The following is an 11,159-nucleotide window of genomic DNA, read 5'->3' as shown; positions in this document are numbered from 1 at the left end:
TGGAGTTGACAAACTCATCAATCCTTTCTGGTTGTATGAGCATGTTGGGGGAGTTCATTTGGTACTTAGCTTTGAGTTGCAAAAAAAATTATATGATGTATATAGTCAACTTGACTCAAGGTGGTGATGTAAGTTGATACATGTCCATGAGTAAGTTGATACTAAGACAACATGTAGATTGATACTCCAAGAAAAACTGGGAGAAAAAAAGGGGACAAATGACTCACATGTAACTTCCCGAATTCAGTTCTGGATACCTTGTCCATTGTAGTGATTCTGGTAACCAAGCTTCGTGTCCAAACAGAAGCTCTTACTTTTGCAGTTTGATCTACAATATCACCGGTGTCGAGGGCATCCAAATACAAAATCTACAGGTAATGTGTGGGACTCAGATTATATAGTTGGGGGAAAACAAATAACTTGCATTGTGTGAATCAAAAAACACAGGGGAGATAATCCGCCATACCGTAAGGAGAAAAGGACAGTCTGATACTCATTTCTTTCCTACTTCACTGAACTTCGTGATGCCTCTAATCAATCTTTCAACTACAAGCCCGCACCAATTGTATTTGTCGATCTTTTCTATATTTGCGATCGCATGGAATGCCCGCACACACAAACTTGGGTTTGAAGTAGGGCACAAGAATGAGCTGATAGCAAACTCAAGCCAATACCACAGCCATAATGTGTCTCTTCTTTCCCTCACCCAATAGCCAATTTTCAGCTTCAGTAAATGTTGGTACTTTTTGGTTGTTTTCATGGTTGAAAACTTTGTAAAATTCTTCATATGTATCAGCAAAGCTGTTCTTTGCATAATCGATGTGTTCTCCAACCATTGGGAGCCCCAAGATCCTGTGGACAGCGTGGTCATCAACCTTTATTCTGCCCCTGTACGGTATGACCAATTTGGATCTTGTGACATCAAATCTTTTGATGAGCCAGGAAGATAGCTTCTCTAGAATTGACCAACATTGAACTAGAAGCAGCCCCCAAAACCGACATGTTCGATAGCATTTTTCTGAGGATCTTCTAGTGTGTTGTTAATAAGTATGAGCCTCCTAGCTGATCCATTTTTTCTCAAGTCCTGGAACATGGAAAAAAGTGTACAAAAAAATCAATATGTGGCGTAAAGAAAAATATAAAAAAATAGGAGCAAAACACAAAGTATGTGTGAATAAAAAAATGCAAGAAAAAAATAGGTGTGTTGAACCTTACCTGGTTGCTTCTTAATTATGTGGCGTTCATCCATCGCCACTTTCCCTTTTGATTTTTGCTTTACTTCATCGCCCATGATGATGCTTTTCTTGCGCCTCTTGTTTTCCACATCTTGATCTGGCATTCCCTTGATATTTCTGCAACTTGCTCTAGTGACCCTCTTCGGCAAGGGGGCAGCATCACTAGCATGTTGTGTCTGTGAGGGCCCACCAGCACCACAACCTCCAAAATCTGATTTGGAAGTTGCTCTTGTATTCTTTCTCGGTGGAGATGGATGTCCCACAGTTTCAAGTTTTCGTTTCTTAGCCATGCTAAAGAAAAAAGGCACACAAAAAAGGATAGAGTATATAAAATGTATATTGACCCTAATGTGACACTATATATTGAGTCTGTAACTTGGCGATATAGGAATGTTTGACATGACACTAAAACGACGCTATTTGCAAGCAAAATTTCACACAACTTGACACTAAAAATGACTGATGTCAAAATGACTCACTAGATTTTTTTCATGTCGTGTAATTTGGTTCTATGGGGGCACCAGACATAGGAAACATACAAAAATAGAATCTGAAAACAACTGATTTGCTGCGGTTTCCATAAATTCCTAATGGAGAACATTATTACAGTTATTAATAGCTGAATCCAGACACTATTTGCGTGCAAAAAATTCACATAACTTAACACACACAAAATCCAGGATTCCCCGCCGCCGCAACCAGCGGCAAAAAAGAGACATGGGCGCAGCGTCGAAGCACTGCTTACGCCATGGCACTGACGGGTTCCTGTGCTGCAAGGGGGTTCGAGTGGACGACGCAATGGCGGTGGCATCGCGGAGACCTGTCTACCTCTACAGCACACCGCGGGGTCCAGCAACTTCGCTGCATACCTATACTGCAGGGGGTGCGGGTGGAGGCGGCAATGCGCGGCAGGAGGGCAGGAGTGAGATGGTGGGGGAGAGGAGGGGGTTGCAACTCACATTGAATCCACAGCGACACAGGGGGACAAGCGACCCCGATCCACTACCGCCGCTCCTCGACGGGGCCAGTGCCGCCGCTCCTCGCCGGTCCTCTGCCGCCGCTCCTCGCCGGCGACCAGGAATCGCCTCCCGCATGGCTCCTCTCACCACTGCCGCAGGAGGCGGCCGTTGCCCGTTTGGGGGACGGGAGGGAGAGCGTGGGGCGGTCAAAACAGGCTGGAAAGGGAGCCTGGGCTCACGTCGGCCTGCTGGGCCGCGGGGGTCGCGCGTAGGGTTGCTAGCGCGACCCGTCGCCAGATAGACTTTACGCAAAACAATGTAGGTCAGCTGGTCTGCCTCTTCAATTTTGCCGATTGGGCTCTCGGCGGAGCCGTAGCCTTGCCTGGGGCACTGTCGCTAAATTGTGCTTGGCCGCGCTCTGTCGCTTTGCCACGGGCCGAAGCTGATGCCAGCTGCACCTCGCATCGTGGGCCGAAGCCGGGGATGAATTGTGCTTGGCCGCGCTTCGTCGCTTCGCCGCGGGCCGAAGCTGATGCCGGCTACACCTCATGTCGTGGGGCGAAGCCGGGGATGAATTGTGCTTGTCTGGGTGGATCCTATATATCTTCCGGTAGATTTTTTCTTATCCACCTTCCAGTATTTGAGATTCGTGCAACCATCTACAACCGTTGGATCAACACACCCAAACCCAAACCCTCACCCCCTCTCTCACCTGCGCTCCCTCTCCTGCCCCCGCCGCCACCCACGCCGACCCGCGCCGCCGCACTCGCACAGCGCCGCCAGCCCTTTCCTGCCCCACGCATCGGCCATCCCCAACCCCGCCACTGCGCGCTGCCCCGCCGTTGCTGCTCCACGGGGGTGCGCACCGCCGCTGCTCCACGCGGGAGCGCGCCACCGCCCGCCACCGATGCTCCGCTGCTGCTCCGCGCAGTAGCGCGCCGCCGCCCGCCGCCGATGCTGGGCCGCTACTCTGCGCGGGTGCGTGGCACGCTCGCCGGCCGCCGCCGCCCCACGCATGCCGCCGCTCCTCCGCGCGGGCGTGCACCGCCGCCACCTCGTGCTGAGCTCGCCGGAGAAGAAGGCTGCTCGCCGGAGAAGAAGCGCCTTCAACATTTTGATTTAGTACTTTCAACATTTTTTACTTCCAATTTCAACATTCGTTTGTACAGTTTTCAACATTTTGATCGTAAAATGTTGAATCTATTTAAGAAAATGTTGAGTTAACACTATCAAAATATTGAACATATTTGCAGTAGATAATTGGGCCAAATAGGCTTTAAAGATGGATAGTTTATCTATCTTCCACAAGATGTATATGAGCCCCCGCTTGTTCGTGCTTCGTCGCTTCACCGCGGGCCGAAGTTGATGCCGTCTACACCTCGCGTCGTGGGCCGAAGCCGGGGGGTCGGGTTTTTTTGTTCCGACGTCTACTGCTAGGCTTCGGTCCAGAAACTAAGGTTTCGTGACCTTCGGTTGTTCACTTATTTTTACGATGCGCTTGCTCCTCAAAATATTAAAATATTTGGAAAACAATTTTTCACCCTTGGGTTTAGGGATGGCAACGGGTATATACCCGTCGGGTAGTGGCCACCCATACCCGTACCCGTTAGGATTAAATTTTACCCGTCGGGTTACCCGTACCCGCATACGGGTAAGAAAATGATTCCATACCCGTACCCGTCGGGTAATTTTTACCCGTCGGGTAACCCACACCCGAAATCATACCCGAGTATTACATATAAATATTAGACATTCACATGAAAAATAAATCATTACAAGCTTCATTTCAACAAGTTAATGGCTCATATGGGTTAACATGAGTTAGAGAGGGTTCAACAATATATATACTATGAGGGTTTAATTGGATTTGAGCTAAATTCATAGGTCATATGGGCTAAAATGAGTTAGATACTTAGGCTCATTTGTTTTTCCTGCGGGTATTTCTTACCCACGGGTAGGCGGGTATGGGTAGTATAAACCCACACCCGTACCAGCCATACCCAATGGGTATAGGATTTTGTCCAATAATATACCCACGGGTAGAAAAATCATTCCATACCCGCCTTCTTATCGGGTAAAACCCGTCGGGTACTCGGGTTTCGGGTACCCATTGCCATCCCTACTTGGGTTGTTCACTCGCTGCGCTGGAGCTAGTGATGTGCATGTGGACCGAAGCCCACGCCGCCTCAGACCGAAGAGTAAATAGACAACAATGCTTTAACAAAGGCTCTTGAGTTTCCGACAAATGATAAAAAAAATTTGAAGGGTAAAAACCAAACACGAGTCAGTGACAAGGTTGAAGAATTTGGTTCTAAAGGGGTAAAAATTAACCCAAACTCACTATCGAAGGGTGAAAAATTGATTCCAAAGGGTTAAAGTTAAACCGAACTCGCCATGGAAAGGTGAAAAATTGATTCCGAAGGGTTAAAAGTTAACCCAAACTCACCACCGAAGGGTGAAAAATTGATTTCCAAATATTTTATTATTTTGAAGAGCAAGTGCATCGTAAAAATGAGTGAACAATCATGAAACCTCAGTTTCTGGACCGAAGCCTAGCAGCAGACGTGGGAACAAAAAACCCCAAAACAGACCGAAGCTGCGTTGCCGGACCGAAGCGGTAAGAATTTGTAAATTGTTTTTCCGACGCATCTCTTCAAGACGTTAAATAAATTTTAAAACCAGTATTGTCACAGAAAGGAAGAGGCTTTGTTGGTCCTTGTGGGACACAACAATTTTTGTGAAAAAAGGGAATACCACCTCCGCACTTGTGCCTCTTCGTTGGTTGGGCTGGGGTGTTGGCTATGGGCCGAAGCTGCGCGTTGCGCATTCTCAAGCCGTTCGGCGCGTCGTGGGCCGAAGGTGACGGCACTCACGCGCTGGGCCGCTCATTGCTTCGCGGGCCGAGGGGCCCCGATCTCGAGCTGGGCCGCTCATTGCTTGGCAGGCCGAGGGGCCCCGAAGCTTGATGCCGGCTGGAGCAGAGCCGAGGCCGAAGCCTGATGTCTGAGCCGAAAAAGGCAAAAAACCTATACATCTTCCAAAATATTTTTCTTATGTATCTTCTAGTGTTTGAGATCCATACAATATTAATCTAATGATCAGGATTACTCCAAGTACACAGTAGTGGACCCGCATGTGGAGCAGTGCGCACAGCACGTGGTCCTGTCGCTTCAGGAGTGGGGAAGTCCAATGGAGAAAGAAGCAAATTCAAAACTTTGAATGACCTTTTCTCATAAACGATGTACTCAATTTAAAATCCGTTTGCACAGTTGTATTGATTAGAATTAATGCAAGAAAATGAGATCCAACATGTTATTTTCAATTTGTCTTATTAATGTTTCAACATTTTAATATACTAGTCAAACATTTTTTATATATTATTTCAACATGTGCAACGTGCTATTTCAACATATTTTTAGTAAATGTTGATTATTTTTTCTGCAATGTTGAGTTCAATTTTCTAAATTGTTGAACCAATTTGGTAAAATTGTTGAATAATGTATCACATGGGTTCTCGTAGAGAAATACAAGGAATATACAAAAATAATAGCATTGAGTAGCTCACGAGGACAAACACATGCAATGATGGGCACTCAGCTTGTGCCTTGACATGACCGTGTCTATATGCTACAAGTGCACGTATATGGGCTGTGGTGGACCGTGCGATACATGGCTTATTGATCTTCCAGAAGCTGTATAGGGATCCCCCGAAGAAGGTCATTGAAGCTGAAGCCCGCCGGAGCCGAAGTCGAAGCTGATTTCGGTAAAATTTACAAACACGCTTGTCACATGAGGCCTATTTATAATATGGGCTGGGCCAAACCATTCCCCAAACAGTGATAGAGTAAGGCAAGAAGAAAGAACAGAGAAGATTAGATGGAATTTATTTTCTTCATTTATTATACAAACTATGTATTAGAAAGATACTCCCTCCGTCTAAATATTGGGAGCACCTAACCAAATATATTTTTCCAAGAATCGGAGACGTCTAAGCACAGGATCACCCGTTGCACATCATCCCAAGCAGTCCCTAGCGCCCAGGGCTCCTCGTTTCCTCCGTTGTCCACGACACCAGCCGCCGAGACCAGACATGCGGCAACGGCAATTGGAGGGACGTTAGCGGGTTAATTGTTCGAGTATTGAAACATGTGCTGATGGAATTAAAACGAAGCCGTGATGAATTGCAAGCGTGGCTCCGCCACCCCCTCCTTCTCCTTGGTCACTACGCACGACCCTAAGACGAGTCCAATATTTAGACGGAGGGAGTAGTGTTTATAGGTAATTTTTATTTTTAGATACCACCTATAGACACTGCTGAGTATGAGTTAGGAATGGCCCGAGACAAACCGATTTGAAAACGGCTAGAGGGTTGTCCGGTTCCGACTACACGATAGCGCACCGCATCCACTACGAAAACCGCGTGCGGCGATGGCTATTTCTGCCAACGCATCCTGCCTGCAGCAGGCCGCGCGGGCAAGTTGGCAAAAGCCCACCGCAAATTTACACAAAAGCCCCTCTCCCGCCGCCTATTTGTATTTTCCTAGCCGCGCGCCTCGTCTAACCTCTTCCCTTTTCTTCCCCCCAGCCCAACCCGGCGGCTGCGGCTCTCCCTCTCGTCTCCGGAAGGTCGGAGGAAGCATCCAAAACCCTCGCCGCTGCTGCTACCGGCGACGGAATCGTTATCAGGAGGGAGGAAGCCATGGAGGGCTCCAACGGAGCCGGCGGGTCGGGGTGCGAGCGGAAGCCGCTGTCGGAGGTGGTGGGCGACTGCGTGCAGCGCTGGTTCCAGGACGCCTTCAAGGAGGCGCGCAAAGGGGACATCGCCAACCAGGTGCTCGTCGCGCAGATGTTCTTCTCCGGGTACGGGGTCCCCAAGAATGAGTACAAGGTGCAGCAATCTACCTTCTTTAACAAGAGATTTGTTTCGGTTCAGCTTCCTTGTTTAGTCTGTCCTAGTGAGATGGGGATTCTATTCAGCTTCCATGCTTAGCTTAGATTGTCCTTTTCCATAGCGGTGGTTGGACTTTCCTGTTCCAAGGATCTTAAGGTTGAGGGTCTCTTGGCTATCCAACTGGGCTTGCTGGATAAGGCAAGATTCAGATTTGGGGTTTAAATCAGTACGGCCTTGGTTCATGGGAGAGCTGCGAGTAGTTTTGGAGAAAATATCAAGGGGCCCTGTTTCCTGATAAAAACATAACAGAAACGGAGTAAATGTGGAGCTTTGTTTTTATTTTCTTGCTCATGAATTGGGGAACTTAGCTGTTGACTTACTGCCAGATGAAACATTAAGATTTAGTATTCGTGGTATCGTCATAATCTACACTAGTGGTTCAGATCCAGGTTTAAGGCTCTTAGTTTGCAGTTAAGATGCTCGCATGGTAATCAACAAGCTTTTAGTAGTTTCAGACTGACTGACAAAACCATGCTGGTGGTTGGTGCTGCATACGAATTGTGTGGAGTGTGGATTCCTGTCTCTTACTTGGTGATAAAATTGTATATTTTTTACAGTTAACTTCATCTTTGCACTTGTGTGTAGAATTTCTTGGAACTTAAGATTGATTGACATAAAAAGTTCTGTTCTTGACTGTTTCTATTTTTGTTTTGCCACTCTCAAGAGCAATCTATTTACAATTCTTACCTTTGTTTGGAATTTGGAGTTGCTTTGTTAGTTCTAATTATTTTCCAATTTCCATGGAGATGTGGATTTGAGATTATTTAGGTGAAATCATTCTTTTACATATAAATATAAATATATACATATATGAGACTGCGTGTCAATTTTGTTCGGAAACACAGTATTGTTGAGCTCTAGCCTTTTGGAATTGTTCTTGGTCTAGTCAGTAAATGATTATGCATTTTTCATAGTAAGCATTGTTTTTCTTTATCTGTGGTATATGCTTTTAGGGTTCTATAAAAAAATATGTATGCATATATGCTGAAATAGATTTAAAGCATATTCCAGTTGGTGACCATCGTTCATCATTGCTTTAAAAATGGTGGATTATGTAAGCAATCAGAGTGTTACTGAGGTGGTTTAGTGGTGAACCAGGCATTGCGTATCCACCTTAGGGATTGTTCCATTAATCCCATAATTGGTGTTGGACTAACCAAACAAGTCTTCAGTAATACGGGTATCAAAGAAGTAAAAATAGCACATTTGGTACACAGTCAAGAGCCGGTATGCTATGTTATCCATCTCACTGTGGCATTGCATTTGTTGCATGCTGGCTGAGCTGACCACTCTTAATCCATTAGAGGATGTCGTCCCAGTTTTATCAATCTTTTACCATTTTATAATCATTGAAGTCTGAGTTCTTGAGACATTGCATTTAGAGGTTTACATATTTAGACTGGATTTGCTAGTATTACCAGATTATTTAGAAGTAGGGCTTGGAGCTCCTGGAATACTATTATTGAGCAAGCTATAGTAAGTTGGAATGCATGGAACTCCCAGGAACTGAGCTAGCTCACTGTTCGTCAGGGTGGGAAGTGTGGTTGTCCATTTCAACCCAAATTTGGGTGCATGTTTCGTTTTAATGAAAAGCCACCTAGTCTCTTTTCAAGTTGAACTCCAGTTGGAAGAGGAGAGGGAGAAATGGCTCACGGGCCTCTATCATGCAATGAAAGTGTTCTACAAAAGCGCTAGGAGCTAAGTGGAGTGTGGAGTTGTAAAATAGTGCTTAGTCACGATCTGATCATCCAGGCCTAGAGTTACTTCTGACTGCACTGCTTTTAAACGAACCATTTTTTTTATTTTGACGATTTCTTTTATGATCTGATGTTATTTGGTCATTGTTTTCACATACTCCATAGTAGAGTTTAGGTTACTCTTGCAGAATCCGCAACCATTCTGCAAATCACAAATAAAAGTTTAATTCACTGTTGAAATTGGTGATAGTTGAATTTAAATAGATGATATGCTTGATGGTTTTGCATCTAAATAATCTTATGATTTCAATAGTGTTTAAAATACTATTCTCTTTTGTCTGTCTGTATATGATGGTCTCAGAATTCATGTTATGAACTGCACCATTATTAGCTACATATACAAATATACATTCTGAATTTCTGATTGTGCTTTCTCCTCTTGTTTCCTTATTGTGTTTTATTAGGGAAGACAATGGATGGATAGGGCATCAAGATTCAGAAGTTCAGCGTTGAAGGTTGGCATGAAACGTCCAGGTATTCTTCATTAATATTTATTTGACTTAATCTCATTTAAAGGTGTAATCTGGTGTCATTAATCATTTTTCCCTTCTAAATTTCAGGATACAATGCAAGTGATTCTGACTCTGATGAAAATGATGATGCCAACCAATAACACTACAAATTGAGTTAGCTTTTAGGAGAATTACAGGGTAAGAAAGTTTGGTGTGAGCTCTTGCTCTCTTTTTTTCACATTTCTATTATATTTTTTCCTTGGTGTTGGGACTTCAGGGTTTAATTACTTGGTGCTCTATCCATTTTATCACTATGTTTTAGTTTCCACTGATCTCGTGGTGATTAGGAGTGGTAAATGGCATACAAAATTTAGCCTAGAAATTTTTAGGATTGGGCTAAAAAAGGGCTGAGCTGATATTCTATATGTTTTTGAGCTAAGAATGAATAAGCTGGGTTGGATTTTGAAGGGGGCATTAGGGCCACGATCTATTACCACCCCTAGTGGTGATTAGACATTCTAGCATTTTTTTTCCATGATCTCAATGAAATGGAGTTCCTCAGGTGTTTTGATGACTGAACATTTATACTTTCAGGTAATTACAAAAGTCGTGGTTAATCGTGTCAGTCCCAGCAACTTAACCTGGCTGGGACTGCAGCTCTCGGTTGGGCTTCAGCTGTGCCCGCAAGGAAGTAAATCTTGTAAACCCATTTGGATGCTTCAAAGTACAGTGTACTCAGTACCTGTTTGAGAAAACCATGTAGACTATTCAATTTGGCCATGTTTCAGTATATTGATTGAGTTTATTTTTATCCCCCCTTCTTTCATTCTCTATTAAATTAGGCTGATATAATGATGAATATCCATTGTGTGGGGTCTTGCACTGATTACACTATTAAATGGTCCCGCTTGGCTTTGACGCCTTCAGAAACACCAATCCAGTGTTCAATGAAAAAAACTCTGGAAATTGGATTGACTGCAAGAGGCAAGGGCTGCATGAAGTGGTTGCCGGTAGTGTTGGTGTTGATTGGTAGAAAAGCAGGGTTGTTTAGTTTTCATGTTAAACCTTGGGGCCATTTAGCTCTTTCAAGCGGGGAGCAATGACATCCAGGCACCTTTGCCTGTCCTTAAACTTTCTGTACAAAATCAAGATGAGGGTGAGTAAGAAAACCAATTGTGCCCATAGATGCAGACACCACGGTTGTCTAGTAATGTTAGGTGGGCCCTTGACCTTGATTGAAAGAGCTCTGACCTTTTTAAGCATGAATTAGACAGTATGCTGCTAAAACGTAGGCAGAATATGAACAAATATATATATCAGCATACTAAACAAGATTTTTGAATAAAAAGATTCAATCAGTTTTTGTTTCTATTATTGATTAAAGTGGAATGTCGGAGGTCATGAAAAGGTGAAAAAAGATATCCCTGACTTGAGATAACGGATAACCTTTGTTGAGTTCATTTGCTTCGCCGCGTTGGCATATGATCCATTTGTGATAACATTGTTTAGTATTGAGACCAGCAGATAGCGCGGCACATTGTTTTCTCAAATCCCCTTCATGTGGCCATGAAGTTACGCATTGACATGGGCAGGCGACGTGTGCCCCTGTTAGAAATCACTATCACTTACATGACCTTGCTTGATTGAACAACCTCACTAATCATCTGGTTATCTAGTGCCTGAAAATCTGCATTTTTGAGTATGCAAGGTAACATTTTGAATTCTTGGTGGTACACAGGGATTGATGGTAAGTCATCTGTCTGCTGATGTACTCCTACTGATAAACTACGAAGTGTAGCCTAGAG

General features: G+C 44.4%; 1 protein-coding gene across 1 annotated transcript; it reads left to right on the top strand.

The window, feature by feature from the left end:
* Positions 1–6,653: 6,653 nt before the first annotated feature.
* On the top strand, positions 6,654–10,240 carry LOC120699087. The gene is made up of 4 exons (XM_039982951.1): positions 6,654–7,082; positions 9,307–9,376; positions 9,463–9,552; positions 9,949–10,240. The coding sequence occupies exons 1-3, from the start codon at positions 6,894–6,896 to the stop codon at positions 9,513–9,515; spliced, it is 312 nt and encodes a 103-aa protein (XP_039838885.1). The 5' UTR covers positions 6,654–6,893; the 3' UTR covers positions 9,516–9,552; positions 9,949–10,240.
* The last annotated feature ends 919 nt before the right edge of the window (positions 10,241–11,159 follow it).

The sequence above is a fragment of the Panicum virgatum genome, chromosome 3K (assembly GCF_016808335.1).
Source record: "Panicum virgatum strain AP13 chromosome 3K, P.virgatum_v5, whole genome shotgun sequence".
NCBI lineage: Eukaryota > Viridiplantae > Streptophyta > Magnoliopsida > Poales > Poaceae > Panicum > Panicum virgatum.
This window is presented reverse-complemented; position numbering and strand designations above follow the sequence as displayed.